This window comes from Anoplophora glabripennis, unplaced genomic scaffold (genome assembly GCF_000390285.2).
Source record: "Anoplophora glabripennis isolate ALB-LARVAE unplaced genomic scaffold, Agla_2.0 scaffold72, whole genome shotgun sequence".
In the NCBI taxonomy this organism is placed as follows: domain Eukaryota; kingdom Metazoa; phylum Arthropoda; class Insecta; order Coleoptera; family Cerambycidae; genus Anoplophora; species Anoplophora glabripennis.
The window spans coordinates 1-22,511 of NW_019416536.1; the positions used below are offsets into that span (position 1 = coordinate 1).

The window sequence follows — 22,511 nt, forward strand, 5'->3', positions numbered from 1 at the left end:
CAGGCCTACACGAGATGAGGCAGGATAAAGAGGGATAATCCCCCTCGATCCCAAATCATTGAGGCCAATTTCTAGCCATAGAATAATGGCGCGGCGACTCAGGATTGTCATTTTGTAATATTTTTAAAAGGATAGGACTTGAATTTATGACTATGTAGAAAATCAGTGACTTCAAATAGAAAATGATTATTAAACTTAGTGTGAGCTGTTCTTTATTAAGCTCATTATAATATAGAAAAAAAATTGGAAATTAAACACATTTTATACACAAAATTTTATTATGCAAAATAGTTTATAATATATGTTTCTAAATGTATACATTGTGAAATAAATAGGTACCTACGATTTACAAGGGTTTATACTTACTGGTAAGAATAATTTAGTTTACATGTGTTGTACATATCATTAAAAAATACATTTTAAAAAACATTTTCTTTTGCGCGTGTAACTGTGTGCAAGTATATCTTTACTGCGTTTTTGTATTATACGTGAAGCTCAAGAACTCAAACGCGAACAAATAGTTAAATGACGCTCGAGATTTTCAAGCACATGAGCTTTATATACCATGGATTTACTTTATACACAATAAGAAACATAAAAATGTACAACATCTGTAAACCAAGCTTAAAAAAAACAAAGCACAAAGATAAAAAAACAATAGATTAGTACATCAAAAATAACCATATAAGGTAAGCTTTAGCAGACAGGGTTGGACTTTAGATATAGATGTTATAATTAAAAATAAACCAGTGACGGGATAATGAAGCGTGGGACCCATATCATTGGTTAGGGGATGATTTTTAGGTGTCACCTAGCGAACTTTCGTTGAAAAAATTTGGAAAAATAGGAATGGCCCACCCAGAGATCTCGAAACGGGTTGTATATGTATTTAAAATATGTTTTCTAAATTATCAACTGGCAGATATTTCTAATTTTTCACAAAATTTTATGTGGATATATTATGCAGTAGACCGCATTTCCGTCCAGGAACGCCTTACATTGCTTAGCCCTGATCTTGTGTATTAGTCAATTATGATAAAAAAATATTTTGCAAATAATGTACATCCCTTTCCCAAATATGCCTATATTTTATTCAAAATTTTTTCATCATGAAATTTTTTTATGTGGACCTAGAAGTCATCCTTTACAAAACAATATGAGTCCTATTCTTTATTATTATTAAAATATGACCCATTTAATTTTCACGAGCCGTCACTGACTGTAACCCAAATAAAATTATGGGTGTAATTCTTTTAACACTTGTTTTGTAATTTATCACTGTAGTATTACTGATTTATAGTAACCTTGTTAAATACTTTAATATAGAGCAATATGAAGGAAGCATTGATATTATTATATGTTTATTAATATAATTTTTCATATATTTGCTATTTCACAAATATTTGTATTTTTTTAAACGATAATAAACGGTCGATTCTGTGTTTCTCTGTAAATTTATAATTATATAATAAGCCACGGTTAATTTTGTTACAATATTTACGTAAAGTATGCAATTCTGGAGCCGTCCCTGTACTCCCTGGACAGAGATGCAAATGAACTACTGCAGCTGCAACTTCACGTCACTGAATTTGCATTGACCTTAACCTTAAAAATTTCATCTACAAACGTATTTTTATATAAAATGAAAGTGAAACATCAATTAAATATAGTTTTTTTGTATCTATAAATCATAAAAATATAAACCTTACTGGTAAGTTTGCTGCCCATATTTTTATAGTAGTGGTAAATGAATAGTTGGAAAAAAGTAAACATAAAACAATGTGAAATAAGATTGAACAAGTGTTTATATCAAAATCTCTCAGATGGTAGATTTATATTCCGTAAATTAATAGATTCATTCTTCAAATAAATAAATTGGTCAGAATTATTTTATATTTCTTTAACCTCACACAAAGATCCGGTAAGCCGTTCTGATGACATCTGGTTCAGTTGTGAAAATCACAGTTTCGTGAGAACTTCTGTAAGCTGCATGTAACGTAGAATTGCAAATTATCTAAGCTTATAATAAGTTACATATTTGTTTACAGGTGTGCGCAGAATCAACCCATACATCGCAAAGAATTTTTGTGATAGTACTATTGATTGTATAACTAAATTTCACAATTCACCACAAATAATATTAGATTGTCGAATATTTCTGCATATAAAATAGACGTTTTCTTTTCCACAAAATAATAAAACCTCTTTGGTATCACTAGCTGTTAACATAGATTTAAAAATTACTATGTAAAGTGTTATTTAAATTAATCCAGGTACACAAAAATAGAATGTATGAGGTATTTTTACTTATTTGCTACTATTTTTTAAATATAAAACATTATTTACTTTACATCTGATTTATAACTAGCTTTTGACGATGTCCAGCCTAATTAACAATGATTATAAAAATGTGTGGTTAATAAATAACTAAAAATACCCCAGTGTAATCGGATCTGTATTAGGTGACAAACATTTCTCACTTTCTAAGGGCATATTAAACCAAACGAATTAAGAAATTACTAATCTCTAACAAAGAAAACACCGTCGCCGTTCCTTCCTAAATATGAGGGATAGCTTTGATCACTCTTGGGTAAAAATTTAACACACCTTTCATTCGTATTTACACTTAAGCATTCACATTCTATTCTTAATCTGTAGACGGTCATTTGACCTAATCTAAGTTGAAACAGTTGCTGGAAATAGGCGACATCATTTTTTAAATTGGCCTGTTCAGCCAAACATTCTCTTTTATATGAAGCCCTCTGATCTTTCTCCATCGTTTTTGGGTACTCGTGACTTTGATCTGCAAGTGTAAAATGTCAACGAAATATACTGGGTGCTTTTTAAGTCCGTGGTATAACATCAGGGTTCGTAGTGGCCGGGAATACCGGGAAAAGTCAGGGAATTTGTTATTCTTCATAAAAAACAGGGAATAGTCAGGGAATTTTAAAAATATTCATGAAAGTCAGGGAATTTGATGTTTGCAACTGGAAATTTTGTGAAAGCCGGCCCTGGGTTCTTGAAAGAGAAAACTATTTATGGTTTTGAAACCTTTATAAGAGGTTGTTAGGGTATAAAAAAGATTATGCGAGTCCAGTCGAAAAAAAATTTAATGCATAAACACCAATTAGTATGTAAAAATGAACTACAAGTGACCTGGATTTTTTTTTATAAGTCAGGGAAAACCTGGAAAAGTCAGGGAATTCTTTATTACTTTTGAACTATGAACCCTGAACATTCTTCAGATTGCTTCAGACTTAAGCCTTTAGAAAACCAACGGTCTTATGTTCGAAGTGATGGGATAGACTTAGAAAACACCCTGTACAAAAAGTAAAACGTACATATTTTTTTGTTTAAATGATTTTTTTTTCGTTAATACTATTGCTCACCTTCTGATTTTTGCAATAGTTTTTCTTCCACACAATCGTGTATGTCTTGTTTCAATAAGACGTCCTCTTCTAAAATAGCCGGTTGCCAATAAGTTACGAAAACAATGTCTATGGCATTCGTGTTGTTCGAGACGTTGAAAGGATTTACTACTGCACCTGAAAGTAACCATACATTTCATAGAAAATATTAACACGTCCAGTTCTGTAACGCGGACTATAAAAATGAACAACAAATCAATTATTTAGAAATTTGAACACTGTGCATACCTTTTTTTTTCTATTTTAAGTCATAAAATATTTGCTGTTCACTTGGCTGCCGTTACAGAAAACCAAAAAGGAAACCGCAAATGAGGATCTTTACGACATTAATATAAATATACAACTTAAAATTCCTAGGTAAGTTGAGCCCTCTTCCCATTCGAAAGATTGCTGTGGAAAAAATACTTCAAAGTTCGTATTCATTCATTTTATATCATATAAATCATTTACGGTTTTTATAAAGCCGTATTAATAAAAATAATTAAAACACATCAGTAATAAACATTAAATGTATGTTTTCTACGGCAATGCTGATAAAATCAGTAACACACTTGATCGAACCCGTGTTTTTCTCTATTTGTCATTTCATATCTTTCCAACGAGAAGAGATATGGAAAAACCTGTTTAATAAAAGTTGTGGAGAAAAATAAGAACTTTCATATGATGCAAAGATAAAATCAAAGATCTCCGCTTGCAGTTTCCTATTAACCAACTTGGTATTTTGTGTTAGCTTAGACCTAGATATCCATTTAAGGCATTACTCACCTACTGATGTAATTTTAGTGACGCTATCAAAAGTATAGTTCACTTCCCTTTTTCCTCTGTAATTTCCACTCTCCCAGTCCTGTACCTCCTTCTCGGATTCCAAGTCCCAAAGATTCAGCGAATTGTTCTGCAGAGCCACCTTTTCTTCCTCTATAATGCTCTGTATGTCTTCGTTTTCTTTTATCTTGTCATTGTGAGCGTTGATATCCCTCTGTTCGAACTTGGATTTCCTCAATCGTCTCTCCTCATTCTTGAAGAAAGTATCCTTCAAAATTTCCGTCGGTATGTTATTTATGTCGTGGAGGAGCCTATTTTGCGCCGAGCGGAGATTTTTGTAATCATATATTCCATATTTTTTATCGGATAAATTTTTCTTTTTCGTACTGGATCTTGACTTTTCCTTTTGGTTGCTTTTGGAGTTGGGATCTACTTTATTGGATGACTCTGTCTTCTCTTTACTTCTCGGATCGCGGCTGCCCATTTTCCGAGAGCTTTCGTCAATAAGCAAGTGCTTCTGGTTGTACGGGATGCTGTCATCGATGGGATAATTATTAAATTCAGGCTCCAGGCCATCTAAATCGTTTAATACATTCGAGGGCTGATTTTGGGGCCAGTCGTAGTCCGTGTTCGAGATTGCGCCATCCTGAAATACAAGATTATTAAGATATTAAAAAAGAGAATCGATGTTTTTATACTTGATCCTCGACAATGGGGCTGTTCACCTCCGAAGGACCGTAGTCTTTGACGATGCCGGTTCGACCGTCTTTATGTCGGAAATTAGAGGTTCCATATTTCCTGATTCCTATGGGTGCGTCAACGCTGTAATTTTCGTCCACCTCACTCTGACCCGCCGCTTCAATGTGAACTTTCTCATGCGAACGATAGAACTCCTTTACTTGTTTCAACGACGACTTCATGCTGCCAAATTCTTTCGTTACATGATCAACTAAAAATTAAAATGTTCTAATACTGTAATAATAATTGCTTTATGAGGACTTACCCGAATTGTAAATGACAAACCCTGGTGGTTGATGGAACTGATTCAACACGTTCAACTTCAAAATTCTAGTCGTGTTAAACTGTCGGCGACATTCATCATAAAAATCACCCAACTTTCCTAAAAATACGGAAACAACTTATATTAACAACTCAATTATTTGAAAAATTGACTAATTGTTTAATGTACCTTTTTGGACCCCTGTTTTCTTGAACATTTCGATGTTAGTACACTCTGCTGTCCAAAATAAATACATGTCGTACCCGTGATTCTCCATGCTGATAGTTAGCCCTCCCATTTGGGTGATCAGGCTTCCCCCGAAAGGGCTATAGATCGATTGTCCGGTTTTGCCGTCAATAATGAAGGCCTGAGGAAAAGTAAAAGAAAGAAATTCTTATCCAAAATTAAAAACAAATGACAAACGTCAACCTGGACACTCACCTGTGTGTAGTTGTTGTTGAGAATACTGTCGTATTTCTGATAAATAACTAAAAAGTCAGTGACGTTATCGTAATTGAAATATCCAGGCGTAGGACTGATGCTAGTCTCCGAGTTGGGTCCGGGAATTGTGTAATTCCATATTTGTTGGAGTGTTACTCCGTTTATTGCAACTACGGTCGAATTGTACATGGCTGTAATAATGTCTGGTACTTTATCTCCTGTTATATCCACTATAATGGACGGTGTTATTATACCCTTGAATTTGTCTCTATATAATACTTGTGTTTGATTCGACTACAACAAAAATGAACTTTATGTTGTAAGTTAGGTTTTCTGTTTTGGAAAACGAAACTACTTTAAAACATTTGGTGACGGATGATAGAAAAAATTATTTAAAAAAGTCATCTTTAAGTAGTCATAATTCATAAAAAGAAAATTTTACTAATCTGCTCTAAATTTATGGATCGATTCTATGTTTCTAAAGATAAGAAATGGACACATCAATTTTTTTGATAAATTTTTATGTAAAATAACAGAATTGTTTAAAATCTAGTTTCAAACCGGAATAAACAGATGTCCTATTTAAATTCCAAAAAATTGTGGTCATTTTTGGTTAACCAATAATAGAAATATTATTTGCTTATGAAATTAGTTCACTTGTTACCTATTTTACTTTTATCTAACACTACGTCACTCGCATTAATCAAAAATGATAATTTCCGATATTTTATAAAGCACTTACGAAAACTCCCATCATTATGTCACTCAAAGGTGTTAAACTTAAATTTCCAGGAGTGGACGGAGATCCGGTTCCAAAAAGTACAAAGACGCTGCTATTTAGCGATACCATTTGTGGCATATAAAATGTTTTGGCATTATCAAACGTCGATGTCCTTTTAATCTCATGCCCATCCTTTCCAGAAAACAAAACGATATGGCCGTCTCTTTCAGCTGAAAATTATAGATTAGTGTAGTGAACTGTCGCGATAAAATGTATTCGGCATATACCGGTCAGCGACGAATGAGAAGCCAAAATATCCGAAACGCTGTCGTTGTTTTGGTCTTGGATGAAATTGGCTACAAAGATGTTTGACAGTCCCGTATCTAATTGCCAAATGACACTTCCATTCTTGGAATTGATTACTGCGATGGTCTAAAATTAAATTTACAGATTTGCAACTCATAAACGAGTGATACAAGTAATATCGCTTACCCCTTTCATGCCGGTCACCAAGCAGTCCTTCTGCATATCCCCGTTTATATCAGCCGTACAATGTAAGCCAAATATAGTGTCATTAAACCAGTGTCGCCAAATTATGTCTCCAGTTATTCCGTTCAGCGCTGCAACACCTCCCTCACAGGGAGGCTGTACACTCATAATTACTGGACAGAAAATGTCAGGAGGTAATACGTCGGAATTATCACCTACAAGGGCGATAAATAATGTCTTAATTAAATACAAAGTTAACTGTAACTACTTACCTGTCCCAAATCCAAATAATATATCTTCCACACCGTCGGCATTGACATCTAAAGAGCGTACAGGAGAATCCGTGGTTAGTTTTGGCAACGTAACCGACCACACCTCTGTTACTTTTAAGTTGTGGCAAGGTAATAGTTTGGTCCTACCGTCGTCTTCGGGATGCGATTTTTTGATAACCCAATCTCTGAACCGATCCAAAGGCAATGGGTACATGGAGACTAGGATCACTACTAAAATTATAAGTCCTAAAATGTGAAAAGATAGATATCCAAAAATACGTTCATTACTGTAATGTATATATATTTGTATTACCTATAAGAACGGCAAGTGCCGCCGAAACGTAGCAACAAGGTTTACAGAAAGCCCTACACGGCGGTTTATTTTTCAGTCTCGTACCGATATCCTGTTTACCCAGCTTTCTCCTGGGCGCCATCAAAGGTCTTTTAACATTCAGTTCTTCTGCTAACTGGAAAAAGTCGATAAAAAACCAAAATATATTGTTCCTATTTTATACCTTATAGCCATTCTTTCCATCTCTGATAAAAACCTCATCCTCCACGTCGCTCAAGTCATCTTCGTCTAAAGAAATACTTTCCCTGACTTCTCCTCTTAGACTCATTCCTGGATATGTGGCCATTCTGATCGTGATGTCTTTATCTCATTTCATTTTCAAAACTATAAAAAGTATATAATGATACTATTTAGTAGAAAAGTTATTTTGTCTAACAAAATTGGTGAATATATTTTCTCCTTACTGTAATAAAAATATAATACGCCCTGTATATGTTAACGTAATTTTAATCACGTTTTTATAAATCTTATAATTGCCAACTGATAGTACTTCTGTATTTTTATACATAATCAGAAAAAGCATTTTGCGCAGCACAATTCATGCTGAAACTCACCTCTGTAAAAAATTATTACCGTATTAAATGATTTTTCTTTTAATATCACAGTCAAATTTAGTAACGCACCCCTACTTTTCTAACTACAGCGCACAAACGGTCTCTGTTTTATTATACACTGTAGAAAAAATTAAATTTTATTGAAGATATATCATAAACATATGTTTGGCCTAACTAAACGTATTCATTGTGGGTAATGCACAAACTCCAAATTATTGATTTATTATTTGAAGAATCTGTTCGAATGCTAACTAAAAATATATCTAGGTAATTATTCATTGAAAAGATAAGGCAAATTAAAAATATCTGTACTATAGTTTGGAAAACAGGATAGTCTCGTCACTGCTTTGATGCTATATTTTATATTATTCTTTCCGATTTTTTAAATGAAATGTATTACAGTAAAAACGGCCTATTTCAAATGCCGTGCATGATTAGAGCATATATTACATAGAGGAAACACCGCGTGTTAAAAAGTGTAGACTCTGACGAGATAAAGGGCGATAGTTTGGGTACTCGCTTCTTCTCTCTAATCGTTCATGAAGAAGTTGCGTTAGCCAATCACGCACCTGCGTGCGAGAGAGAAAGATGGTACCGAAACTGTCTCCTCTCTCTCCGTCACTCGTCTACATTGTCGCCTTAAGAGTAGTATATACCTTAAAGTCTTATCTTTTTGTTCTTAAATCTATGTTTCTGAACGGACCCCTGAATATTTTCCATAATTTTAGCAGTTATGGTTTCTAAGTCACGTGTTATGTAAATTGTTTGACTTTGACTTACAGACTAGTTACAGTTTTAGTTCAGTTGTCAACAAAAATATTTATAAAATGAAGTAGTTGTTTATTATTTACATAATACATGTAGTTTTAGAATAGTGCAAAAATCCACAAACGGAGTTCAAAATGAATCCAGTGTACGACTTTATTCAAAGAAATCGTGTTATAGCCAAAATTGAGAAGGCGCATTGTTCGAAAGCTAGAAATTTAACTTTAGAAGATTTTGATCTAACTGCCCTTCCTGATATTTTACTCAATTGCCAAGATTTGTATTCCTTAAAACTGGGCCATAACAAGATAAGAGATTTACCGTGTGATGTATTTCAATTAAAAAATTTGCAGCATTTGGCACTAGAATATAATAATTTAGATAGGTTCCCAGAGGCTTTAAAATGTTTGTCACAACTGATAACTTTAAACATAAGCCATAACCCCATTAAACACTTGACAAAAGACATTAGTTGCCTAACTTCTTTAGAAATATTATGGTGTAATAGCTGCTGTTTGACTTCGTTGCCGGAAGACATAGGAAACTTAATAAATTTAGAAACGTTTGGATCAAGGCATAATAAGATATCTAAACTACCTAATGCAATTTGCAGTTTAAAAAAATTAAGGTAATGGTATACGATTATTTGGAAGGTATTTTTTTGGCATTGTGGAACATTGTATTTGCAGGTGGTTAACATTAGAAGATAATAATCTGCATAACGTACCTCAAGACTTTGGAAAACTCTCATTAATACATTTAAACTTTAATAAAAACAACTTTAATATTATACCTCATCAAATATCGAAAATTAAAACTTTGAGATACCTCCATCTTCAGAATAACGAATTTTTTTCTTTACCCGAAGCAATGATTTTTGCTATGCCTAATACAAAGATCAATCTGTTAAATAACCCCCTTCAGCTGACAGATGATAAGGTAAGGCACTTGCAACATAAAATTTTCTCAGCAATGTATTTCAAACTGTCGTTGCAGATTTTCACAAATGTCATCATAACGGGCACCGAAAATCACATTTTAGATTTATTCGGACATGATTCAGATTCAAGCTCTGACAACTGGGACGTAAGCATGGATAGTTCCGACTTGAACTATTCCTCCACAGAGTCAGATAGTGAGGATGAAGAGGTCCTTACGGATATTCCAAGGCTGTCCAAGTACCTGTTTAATTTTTAGTTGTTGGTTTTTGTGTTGTTTTTATTTGTGAAGGGCCACGTTCAGCTGAATTATTGAAATAATTACCGTTGATAAAGCTTGAAAATATATTATTAAAGGCGGTTAAACTATTGATGGAGTTACTTGAATCAAGGCCACGTTTATCTGTATGTATTAATATGTCAAAGCCTTGAATTAAACAGATTTTTCTTCCGGCAATATATATTTATATAAACGATTATCTAAAAAACTGCTACCTTAAAGGATAATTTAAGATTGTACCCTTTAAAAAATTTATAAACGAGATTTAACATTTTCTTTCCTTTGTGCAGTTAAAATTTTTTAACAGCATCTCATTCATTTTCAATGTTATTTTTTCCTAATAAAACTCGAATATGTATATATGTTTTTGTTATTTAAATAAATTCATATTTATGAAAACTGAGTTACTTTTCCTATTTTTATTATTTTGGATGCTTCCTTTACGTTCACACTAGCCTTGAATTGATTTTTTTTTAAGCATAATTATTTTACACAACCAGTACAAAAGGAGACTTAATCGCAATAAATTATCACCCTTGCTGCCCACAAGTGGGTCAGTTGCACAAAAACCTACCATTATAGTATGTTCAGCGACCCCAGATCCATACCTGTCCTTAGATGAGCATTTTAATTTTTTAACAATTTTCATCGATTTTCTCAAAAATTTTAGGACTGAAATATTTGAAGTATTTCCGATGAACTATAACGGTTCTGGCCAATCCAAAACTGTATGCAGTTCCTGTCTAGCACCTTAAGTTTTCAATTTTTTTCTTTACGGTTACATGTAAGTTTTTGTACGGTAGGCAACATACATTACAATGCATGTGTATACACAGCTGCATAAGAATTCTTAAATTTTTAAATATACAGGGTCGAAAAGTCCCCATGGTTCATCGGCCGTTACGTGAGAACGATAAAGTAATGGCCGGTCCTCATGTACAATTATTTACTGCGGAGATGCGTAACTGCGAATCTCCGCAATTTTCAAACTATTGTCCAAATGCAAATCTCAAAAATAGTAGATGCGGATAACCTAGAAATTTGTACCGGTTTCTTTTCGAGTATTTTCATTGAGATATTTCAAATAATTATCTATTAATCTTTATGTGAAATATATTTACAATGTAAAACTTTGATGAAGATACAGCTTTCTTGGCTCTTGCTGTTTCAATGAAACAATACAGAGACTGTGCTTTGAGGTATAAAAAATGTTACCGAGAAAGATTTATAAAAATGTATTATACAATTCTATTCTGGAGTTTCAAAAAAAACATTAAAAAATGTGGGTGAGAGATATTTTCTTGGCTGATAATTAATTATAGAGACGAAAAAGATAAAAAATAAACTAATCAAACACGTTTTCAGAATATAAACAAATACAAATGGCCGATAAATGTCACACGAGCACAAAAGTAAACACCAGAATACGGAAAAAGTTGAACCGTCAACTTTTATCCGGAACGCATGCGGCTCTGTCACTTTTTCAAAATGGCTGCTGTGCGTCCAATATTTTTTCGATATTGTGATCACGTGATTCCGCATCTCCGCAGTTCCGCACTAAATTATTGTACATGAGGACCGGCCATAAGTCACAGAAATCCATCCGATAAAGATGGCTATAATGAAGGCGTCTAATAGTCACCGCCCATTTCACCCTTCCACAAATAAGAAGTGGATCTTATAAAAATCAGGACCAATGTTTACAAGAACTATTTTCCCTCTTTTTGGCTCTACTTTCACCCCTTTAAATTTTGTAGCAACTTTTCCAAACACCCTGCATTTGGTAAATGCATTAAAAATAACACAAATAAATCATCCTTTAATTTTTATAGAACTATTTCGATTTTGTTCTCGACAGAAGCCTTTGCACAAAAACCGACCATCAAAGCGTGTTTGGCAATGCCAGTTGTGTACGGAGAGTCGAAGAAATAAAGCACTAAAAATAGCCTTACCTCCGTAATCTGTGCAGTAAGATGGATCGTGATGCAGTTTTTTGCGTTTGATTCGTTAGAGCGTCCAGAAAGTTTGTGACCCTATGTGATCAATGAGAAATGAAAATTGCATCGGTGCATAAGAAAAATGCATTTTTAAAATTGCATCTCAGTTAAAAAATAAAATATTATATTATGCAATAAGTGCGGTAAGTTGTCTATTGCCCACAAAAGCAGTCACTTCGTTCGTGCGCTCACTTGCTCAAGTGGGCAATAGAGAACCGCACGAATAGCACATACTATTTTTTATTACGAATGCAATGAAATCTTAAGAGTCCACGGGCGAAGCCCCCGTGGGGTCCACATTTTCAGTTTAAGTTGACATAAATAACTGTCATTTAAATTTAACTTTTTAAAAATAATATTTTCGAGTGTGTATTTAAATTTTGCGAGTTTTATTGGCAATTTGCGTGCGACAAGTAATATTACTGCACGCAAATAAATTGAGTGGGCAAACAGCTAGTTACCGACTTAAAAAATATGCGAAAAGATAGGACTTATCCATCATGAGTAATAAAAATTTTATAAGGGAAATGAGTTCAATTTTGCTACTCGGGGGTTTTTGGGGTCGCTGTACACGAATATCACGACGGCAACGGTTGCCGCTGTGATATTCGTGTTCAGTGACCTCAAAAACCCCGAGGTAACGATTTTCGGCTAAGTTTATAATGAATTTCCACAAAACTCCAGGAGACGACGTGGAAACCGACCACCCTGGGTACTAGGTACCTCGGAGACCATTGAACTCATTTCCGACAAGTTATAAATTTTTCATATTTTAACTTCGATGCAATTTTAAAAATGTATTTTTCTTATGCACCGATGAAATTTTCATTTCTCATTGATCACAAGGGTCACAAACTTTCTGGACGCTCTAACGAATCGAATGCAAAAAACCGTATCACGATCAAACTTACTGCACAGATTTCCGAAGTTCAGCGTTTCGTTTCCTCAACTAGGAACCGTCTTTATAAAAGCACTTTATTTTTGGACCTTTCAGGGACTTTTTCAAAAAGTTTTAGGACATGGTCAAAGTACATTCCTCAGGACAGAAATTCTCTGTAAAGTTCGATTTGGCGAAGTGGAAGCAATGAAAACCACCCGTGCAATATATTAGTAAATCTTTATTTGAATTTTCAATGGATTTTCCATATACATCCAATTTAAAAATAGAACAAATAACACAAAAAACAATAAGAAAATGAAAGATATATTTAAATTACAACTATATAATATTAATACTGTATTACATTCAAGAAATGCACTTGCTGGAAACTTACAGAAGAGTATAAATAATTCTATCATTATCGTTTAGAGAGTTTTAATAAGTGGGCGCCATGTGACTATAAATTTTTTTTCAATGAAAAACACTATACACTAAACGTGACCAAAATCGCGCTTCTTTGAGGATCACATTTGATTTCAAAACAGTTCTGGTCGAGACTTACGATTACTAGGGGTACTTTGAGATTACAATCAAAGGAAGATATTGATTGAAAAATATTAAATATTATGTAAAATCGTCAATCGTTACAATGCAATGGCGCGATGATAACATTACAGAATAATGAAATAACTTTTTGTGCACAACGAATATCTGCGCGCGCTCGGTCCGATTTCAGAGAATCGCACTTCAACAACCTTTTCTTTTTATAATTAAAAAAAAAAAAAAAAACAATACACGACATAAAAATGTTAAGTTATTTGAGGTTTAATTTTGACCGGGTTCTTCGGCCAAGTATAAAAAAAATATATCTAGATATTTCAGTCTTAATAGAAAATATCACATTCCTGTCAATGTATTTCTTTTTTGTAAAGTACATTGCTTTAACCTTAACGCTTCATTGGCGCTTCTCCCGATTCGGAAAAGTTTATATTATTATTCTTTTGCTACCGTTTACTCGCTAAAATATCACAGATGGACGTAAGCGCTCTTCAGCACCACGCTAAACGACGAACGAGTTAAATACTTAATACTACGCATATGTACACGACACAAGCAGTCATGTCAAGATCCGCAATAAATAAAACGTGGTACGGGCATACGACACGTACACACCGGAAATCATTGAACTCTCACTCTTGGCTAATTTCCCGGTACAGTCAAACATCCATAATTCAAAGAATCGAGAACTACCAAACGCGGAATTTCGGCGACCACCGCCTGAACGAAATAAAAAAGGAAAATAAAATAAAAAACTGAAAACTACCATCAATTTCCAACCCAGTCAGATCCTTCCGTCGGCACGCGGACGCATTGAAATATAAATTTTTGACTGCTTTATTTAACTACATTTCGGTACGATACATCTCAGCATCAATATTGTATAAAATACTATAACGAAACAAGCCCAAACTCCCCTTCTATATGTTTCGTGCATTTCAACAGCATACAGATAGTTACTGGGTACTACGCTAACAACTCACACAGAGAGAGTACACACTAAAGGGATATAAACATAGACGCTGACGGGCGGCTTTGCCGGGGGAGCAGAAGGGCCGCTGCAGCGAACAAACACCTAGAATCTTCGGAGAGCCTTAACGGGTAGGGTTTTATAACATCAAGCGAAGCAGTGCAGCCACCACCTATGGGAGGGGGGGGGACCACCACATCGGGGACGGGAGCAGCCCAAAGGAGACAAAAAAAAAAAAGAAATTTGTTCCGACACGTCGCAACGACTAATTTTGTACTGGAATATTAATTTTTGACTACCGTCCGATGTGCTGGCAGAGGGGAACGTCTCCCGGAGGAGACTTACTGCTGCACCGCAGCGGTGGGCGGCTGCGTGTACTGGTAGGCGTACTGCACCGCCCCGGGGAACTGGTTGTAGGCGGCCGCCTGGCCCTGGCCCATGGACTGGTAGGCGCACGGGTTCGTGGTGCTGGGCAGGCCTCGGCTCTGGAAGAACTTGTGGTTGATGATGGACTGCATGCCGTCCGTGCCGGGCGTCTGCATCATGTAATGGGCGGGCATCGTGTGGTACATGTTGGGGCTGCCGCCCTGGGAGTGGCCCTGGTACGATTGACGGTTGTACCGTTGGTTGTTGTAGCTGCGAGGGTTGTTGCCTGAAATACGATCGTTTTATTTTTGGAGAACGGAAAAATATTTAACGTTACAGTAAAGTAAATAGCGGTTTTCTGCATTCAAAATTAAATTTAACTAGCCTCAGACAATAGTGACAATACTACCGTTTAGTCAGTAGTGAATTTCTCGAAAACGGTTAGTTGTATCACAAAAATGTAAAGAGCTAAAATTCAAGATCATTGCGTTACTGATAAGATGGTGGAATTAAATTTTAAAATTTATCACGGTAAAATTTGAAAATATGGTTGCATTTAACTCTTCAATATCTTAGAAACGGTTGGCTTGAGAGATTTCGACCAAGTATACCTCTTTTGCTCAAAATTGAAAGGGAAATAAACGTACTAATAGCCCAGTCAATAGGTAGAACAGCTTACAAAAAATACCACCTGGAAATAAAAAATATGGTGCTACAGGAAAAAAATTCTAAGAAATATAATGTTTTCCTGTGGCACATAAAAGTTGACCTAAAAAATTCATAAAAGTCAAACGGTTTTTCGCTATAAAAATAAAATATTGAACTCCAATTGAAAAAAGTTAAATGAGAAAGTTGTAGCTATTAAAAAAACCTATCGTTTCGTATTTTCAAATATATCTATTGCAATATTACTTTTCGAGATATATCAAAAAAACCTCCAAAATCGACTTTTTTTGTTTTTACTGTATCTCTTGCAAATTAAGGTTTTGAATCTTGTTGCTTGCTGTAAATGTAGCCCTCTGCAAGCAAAAAAGTACCTTTTTTTTAAATTAAAAAATATTAAAAAGTTTTCGAATTATAACAATTGTTCGAAAAAAAGGTCATCTCGAAAATCGGCTCTTCTTGCTTGACGGATAAAAATTCGTAGGGAAACGAATCAGGGCTCATTTTTTTCTTTAAACTTGCTGTAAAAAAGAGTGATAACGATTTTAATCATTTTAAGTGTACAAACATGATTTTGAAGAAAGTAAAAATTTTTTAGTTGTGTTTTTCTCTAATCTTTTTCAACTTTCATTTCTCGATAATATCTATTACAGGAATCGATTACTGGCATTTTTACGCGAATTTAAAAAAAACATTGCTCTACGACCTTCTGGAGCCGAAATATATTTTTTTTTTTTCAAAAAATTCCACAGGCCGCTATATACATGCTACAACGTCCATTCTTACAGAGATTGAAGTTGAAGACTTATATTTTCAATAAAGAAATACTGTGGTTCATTTTAGCCACTTCTGCATTTTTAATTGTGCGTCAAACCAAGGCATTTGAGCATGGCGCGAGCTAACTGTAGCGGGCGACGGAGTGGGGGTAACGCTACTCGGCAGCTCCCAAAACTGAATTCGCACGTTCAAAAGTACTCTTACTTTCAAAATCTTCATTATCTCGACTTTTGAACCACGTACAAAAATTCTTTTGTACTTACTTTGGAGTAGCTCGACGAGATAAAACAAAATATGACGTTTACGACAGCATCAAAAGCATAATTGCAGTATTTTTTTATTAAAAATATAAGTCTTCAACTTCAATGTCTGTAAGAATGGACGTTGTAGCACTTAAATAGCGGCCTGTGGAATTTTTTGAAAAAAAAAAAGATCTCGGCTTCAGATGGGCGTAGAGCGTTTTTTTTTTTTTAATTCGCGATAAAATATCAGCAATCGATTCCTGTAATAGACATTATCGAGAAATGAAAATCAAAAAAGATATTCCAGAAAAACGCGAACAATTTTTTTTTACTTTTTTCAAAGTCATCTTTGGACACTTGAATTGAATAAGATCGTTATCACTCTTTTTTACCATGAAAATACAACTCTTAAGGAAAGAAATGAGCCTTGATTTGTTTCTCTACGACCATTCATCGAGCAAGAAGATCCGATTTTCGAGATGACCTTTTTTCGAAAAATCAATCTCTAAAATTTTTTAAATATTTTTTAATTTTAAAAAAGGTACTTTTTTGCTTCAAGAGGGCTACATTTACAGCAAGTAACAAGTTTCAAAACCTTAATTTGCAAGAGATACAGCAAAAACAAAAAAAGTCGATTTTTGACGGTTTTTTCCGTATACCTCGAAAAGTAATACAGCAATGGATATATTTAAAAATACGAATCGATAAGTTTTTTTAATAGCTACAACTTTATCATTTAACTTTTTTCAATTGGAGTTCAAGTTTTTTTTTATTAGCGAAAAACCGTTTTTTTGACTTTTATGATTTTTCTACGTTAACTTCGCTGTTTATGCGCCACAGAAAAAATACACTATCTCAGAAATTTTTTCCTATATCGTCATATTTTTTGTTTCCAGGTTGTATTTTTTGTAAAGGCCGTGACAGATTCATTGGACTATAATATGAAACGTCAATGTACAGGGTAGCAAAAAAGTTCCAATTCAGTTCAAGAGTACCCTTATAGGAGGGAGGCGCCCTCTACAAGCAGCGCCAAAACCAATGACATATTTAAATTTAGCATCCAAAAAAACCCCTGTCCCTCAGGTTTTATGACATTCAAATGTTTTTGGAAATCATTCCTGAAAAATCGAAAAAATAAAAACTTTAACACCCTGTATATTGAAAACTAAGCATTTGTGGACCCACATTTATAGGGAAAAATAGTTATTTTGACCTCAAAAATACACCCCCAAAATTCTTTGCCCTGAATTTTAAATCACCCTTTATTTAGTCGATTTGAAGAGAAAAAAAAAAACAGTTTTACTTTTCACCGAGATTTGCTGCGCCAATAGAGGTTTAATAGTTAGGTCACAAAATCTTCGCTGGTCGGACTAACATGAATTCGTACGTAATAATTGTGGTACGTTAAAAAGACTCACCGTAAGAATGTCCTTGCCCGCTCTGCATCTGCTGATAAACGCTGGGGGGGCTGTACGACTGCTGATACCCCTGGTTATTTTGGAACTGCGAATTCGTATAAGTAAAACCGGAGTTGGAATAATTGTTCCTTGGATTCCTCTGTACCCCCTCGTTCCTGTTGCCGTTAATGTTATTTCTGATGCCGTTCGGTCTGAATTCGTTGCTGTTATTGAACGTCTTGTTATTGGACCAGGTCTTGCTCTTCCCGCCGGAATTCTGCGAGCTGGGCGACGAGTTGTCCTTGTTGCGGTTGTTGTGCCAGCGGTTCCGGTTGTTCTGGGTGGACCTGGCACTCTGAGCGAGTTCCTGCAACTGAGGTGTGACCGTCTGGCCCGCTTCTTCTAGAACGGCTATCAGGTCCTTGGCCTGCCTCTGGTTATTCGAAGTGAAGAACGCGTACGCCGTCCCGGCTTGTTGGCACCTACCGGTACGCCCGATACGGTGGACATAATCCTCGCTGGAATTAGGGTAGTCATAGTTGATGACGTACTTGACGTCTTCGACGTCTAGGCCCCTGGCCGCCACGTCTGTAGCTACCAGAATTGAAAATTTTCCGTTGCGGAACTCCGAGAGGACGTAGTCCCGCTCGGGTTGCGACTTATCGCCGTGTATGCAGATGGCGGCGAAACCGTCTCGCTTTATGACCTTCGTGATGTCGTCGACTTTCTTTTTCGTCTCCACGAAAACTATGATTTTGTTCTGTCTGTCGGACCCGATCTCTTTCAGTAGTTTCGTTAGCTTCTCCTCTTTGTCAGCCTCCTCGCAAACTTCGATGATTTGTTTGATGTTGTGGTTTGCAGATAGGGACAGCCCACCAACATTGACCTAACCGCAGGAGAACCATATTAAATTATTTAAAGGCTAATTTCGCGCTACTTAATAAAGAAAACACTTTTTTCACTCAAATTTTAGACAAGTGAGATATTTTTAGTCGGTTTACTGCAACGAATAACCTACAGAAACGATCCAGTCACAAATTATTTAAATTTATCAGAAATCAAACATTTCAAGGAAATTAATATAAAAAGAATCTTAAGTGTTTATTTAAACGAATCTAATCAGATTTTAATTTTATTTCTAAGTTAAAGTACAAATGTGGGAATTTAGGCAAAATCATCGATGCAGTTATAGGAACATCTTTGGCGATGCCTAAACGCCACTCATTATATAGCACAAGTCCGACACCCAGTTGAATATAAAAAAATCTAACAGGGCTCTAATTTGTGCAACATCGAGGAGTAGAAATTGTCATAAATGTCAAAAAAATATGTTAAAAAAGGAATATTTTACTTAAAATAAAATATACTGTATTTTCCGTTAATAGAAGGTAATTTTAGTACATAATTTTCTAGTTATTTGTTAATATTCGCCGAAACGGCCCAAAAACGGTACTTACTTGAACGTAGTCAACGAGGAACTCCTCCGCCAACGCCTGCACCTGCTTGGGCCAAGTCGCGGACCACATGAGAACTTGCCTGTCGGGCCTGATCTGCTGTATGATCTTCCTGATCTGTGGCTCGAATCCCATATCGAGCATACGGTCCGCCTCGTCCAGAACCAAGTACGTGCACCTCTGTAGGTTCGTGGTGCCCTTCTCCAGGAAGTCGATCAGCCTACCGGGGGTGGCTATCACGATTTCAACGCCGCGTTCCAGATCCCTCGCCTGGGGGCCCTTCGGGGAACCCCCGAAGATGCACGTGTTGCGGATCATGGTGGTCGATCCGAAATCGTGAGCGACCTTCTGAATTTGTTGGGCCAGTTCTCTGGTTGGAGCAAGAATGAGCGCGATCGGTCCTTCGCCCCTCTGCGGCCTCTGCTGGTGATTGATGTGGACGGTCGCAGGCAGCATGTAGGCTAGGGTTTTCCCTGAACCCGTCTGGGCGATCCCCACCAGATCTCTCCCAGACAGCACTACAGGCCAGCCTTGAGACTGGATGGCCGTAGGCTCGTTAAATCCCTGCTTCAACAGTACCTGCATGACGTATTCGGGGAAGCTACCTTCCTCGAAACAGAAGTTGGGGAACGGTACGTCGTTGCCGCGTACTATGATGTCATTATGCTTCCTGTAAGTGTCGATATCCAGCTGGCTTCTATTCTTGGTGTTGGGATGGGGTTCGTAGAAATCCTTTCGGAAAGGCTTTAAGTCAGCGTCCTGCCAGGACGGCAGCGACAGCTGGATGTTATTCTCTTCTTTCTGTTGTAGTTGCTTCTTCTTGTACTGCTTTGGACCGCCAAAGTCTTGTACGGGGGCCATGCTGTGCTGAGGAGGGCCGGACCAATAATTCGATTGCTTGTTGTACTGTTGTTGTTGGTCAACTCGGTCGTGTCTGGACCTAAACCTTAAGGGAATTAATATAAACGTAAGTGACACATATCCGCAAATATTGAACTCATTTTTTAGAATCAATAATCGATATGTATATCAGTATGTTTCATACAAGCAAACAAGTATACAAGTTTTTAATTGTTCGAATACTAAACTAATCTAAAAAATCTAAATTTTTTCAAACTCTAAAACCTATAAAACAAACAAGTTTCCAAACATGTGTATAGGAAAGTTTCTTGTTAATTTGTGACAGATTATAGTTTTAAGTTTGCCAAGCATTTTAGTTTCACCCTGTATATTCATGAATTGGATATACATGGCTACTCTTTTTATACATACAATCCGTTCCTCGCTTATCATAAACTGATAAGGAAAGTCACAAATAAAAATATAATTGATTTTAACTGATGAACCGACGCATATGCAATACAAAAAATGCAACCGCCTAAAATTTGGTTTTACAACTGATGTTTTAAACGCAACAAGTATATTAAATAAAGCGACATTTCAAAAAATCTCTTAAGTTTTCCAGAAACCTCTACCAACAAAAGAAATGTGGTAGAAAATTAAAAACTAAGGCATTCTTCGCAACTTTTATCTTTTAGATAAATAAAAATAAGTATATATTCACATACAGCTATCTCAAAACATATCTATATCAAATTTAATTGTAATATCTTTAAAAGCGATTTATCTTAAAAAAAATTAAACATTTTTTGGAGGCTCAATGTTTCAAGGGTATGTCCCTTTCCAGACACCCAGTATATGTCATATATATACAATATGGATGAAACAGGAAAAAAAAACTTCTTTTGACTCAAGTTCATATTTTTTGCTAGTAACTAATGATTTTTAATTATGTACCTTATATATTTTTTAAATACTTCTTTTAGTGTTATAAATATTCGGGTATATTTAATGTTGATGACGATAACTAAGTCATATTTGGATAATGAAACGTGGAACCCATAGTAATTTTTAGATTTCTATGCTCATATGAAGAACTCGCAACATAATTTAATTTCTTATTTCACAAATTTCACTCTAAATTTTTTCATCATAATATCTATGTCCAGCCTAGAAATGATCCTAATATTACATCACTATCTACAAATATTGTTCACAAAAGACAGACATACTTCTCAATCAATTAATATCATACAAAGCAACTCTTACATGTTTTACTGCAATTTGGTAATATTGTTCACAAAAGACAGACATACTTCTCAATCAATTAATATCATACAAAGCAACTCTTACATGTTTTACTGCAATTTGGTACTTCTATTACACAAAACAATTTAGAAATGATCTATGAATTCCACCATTAAGAACAGAACATTTTTCTACTTCAGAAGTGGGAGTAGATTAATGACATTTATTTATTGATTTCATAATATGCAACTCACATCTATCAAAAAGCTGTTCTGTTCGTCAAAAATGTCGCATTTACCAGACAAAGGAGTAGACAAACAGTTTTGTATTTAACGGAATTACAAGTTAATCCAATTCAATAAATTTCCCATTTGGGTGTACTATAAAAAAAAAATCGTCAAATATGGCCGAAATTTACCCTAAAATGGTGGTACTTGGGCGACATTAAATTTCAAAGTTACGCGAGCATTTTGTAGGCAAATTTTGTAGGAAAATCATATCGGTCTAAAACGTGGCTACTTACATTGAATTGTTATGAAAAACGTTGTTATACTGCATCTTTGCAGCAAAAGAATGTCAGCAAGTGCTTCTAATGGCTTCCTAAATCAGTTATCTGAAAAGAGGGTTTTCAATGAATTCCAAATATTTTATATCTAACGATACATCTGACATTTCTAAAGTATTCTCTGAACTTATGACAAGGTACATATAAAGGGTACTGATATTTTTGTGAAAGAAACCATTAAATAAAATTATATATCCATTAAACAGCAAAATCTCACCTTACTCCAACCAGACCGGCCAACAAACGACTTTCTGAATGCGTAGATCGTTCGTGCGCAGCTCGTCGGAGCTTTTGCGCATGTAATTTGCACGACGTTTGCGTACTCAGCTGATTGGTGCAAAGGAGGGGCCTTTAAAGATTACTTCCGCTTTTAATGTTCAAAAGTGAAACTATTTCATACAACATTAATATATGTTGAATGAGAAATGAAGATTCTTAAATATTTATCTGATTTTTCGATTAAGAAATTTTATTTTTCAAAGTGCTTACAATAAATCAGTTTGATGACTATGAAACCCGTTCACCCGGGATTTTCAAAATGTAGGTCAAAAA

The 22,511-nt window shown here is 35.2% G+C and overlaps 3 protein-coding genes across 4 annotated transcripts; 1 reads left to right on the forward strand and 2 right to left on the reverse strand.

Annotated features, from left to right (window-relative positions):
* Window positions 1–1,397: 1,397 nt before the first annotated feature.
* Window positions 1,398–8,183, reverse strand: LOC108909041. Its single transcript, XM_018713264.1, has 14 exons — window positions 8,020–8,183; window positions 7,629–7,789; window positions 7,427–7,580; window positions 7,114–7,359; window positions 6,845–7,056; window positions 6,640–6,784; window positions 6,374–6,582; window positions 5,632–5,925; window positions 5,380–5,557; window positions 5,194–5,310; window positions 4,889–5,139; window positions 4,194–4,836; window positions 3,390–3,545; window positions 1,398–2,803 (listed from the first exon to the last, which is right to left on the reverse strand). The coding sequence occupies exons 2-14, from the start codon at window positions 7,749–7,751 to the stop codon at window positions 2,520–2,522; spliced, it is 3,012 nt and encodes a 1,003-aa protein (XP_018568780.1). The 5' UTR covers window positions 7,752–7,789; window positions 8,020–8,183; the 3' UTR covers window positions 1,398–2,519.
* Window positions 8,184–8,794: 611 nt separating this feature from the next.
* LOC108909006 (leucine-rich repeat-containing protein 1-like) lies at window positions 8,795–10,354 on the forward strand. Its single transcript, XM_018713211.2, has 3 exons — window positions 8,795–9,412; window positions 9,474–9,723; window positions 9,781–10,354. The coding sequence occupies exons 1-3, from the start codon at window positions 8,922–8,924 to the stop codon at window positions 9,979–9,981; spliced, it is 942 nt and encodes a 313-aa protein (XP_018568727.1). The 5' UTR covers window positions 8,795–8,921; the 3' UTR covers window positions 9,982–10,354.
* Window positions 10,355–13,186: 2,832 nt separating this feature from the next.
* LOC108909026 (DEAD-box ATP-dependent RNA helicase 20) lies at window positions 13,187–22,233 on the reverse strand. 2 transcript variants are annotated; one of them, XM_018713242.1, is made up of 5 exons: window positions 22,177–22,233; window positions 21,918–22,007; window positions 19,310–20,246; window positions 17,874–18,738; window positions 13,187–15,059 (listed from the first exon to the last, which is right to left on the reverse strand). In XM_018713242.1, the coding sequence occupies exons 2-5, from the start codon at window positions 21,950–21,952 to the stop codon at window positions 14,749–14,751; spliced, it is 2,148 nt and encodes a 715-aa protein (XP_018568758.1). In that variant the 5' UTR covers window positions 21,953–22,007; window positions 22,177–22,233; the 3' UTR covers window positions 13,187–14,748. The 2 variants fall into 2 exon arrangements, with proteins under 2 accessions (XP_018568758.1, XP_018568757.1); XM_018713241.1 differs by having other exon boundaries at window positions 19,310–20,252.
* Window positions 22,234–22,511: the final 278 nt, after the last annotated feature.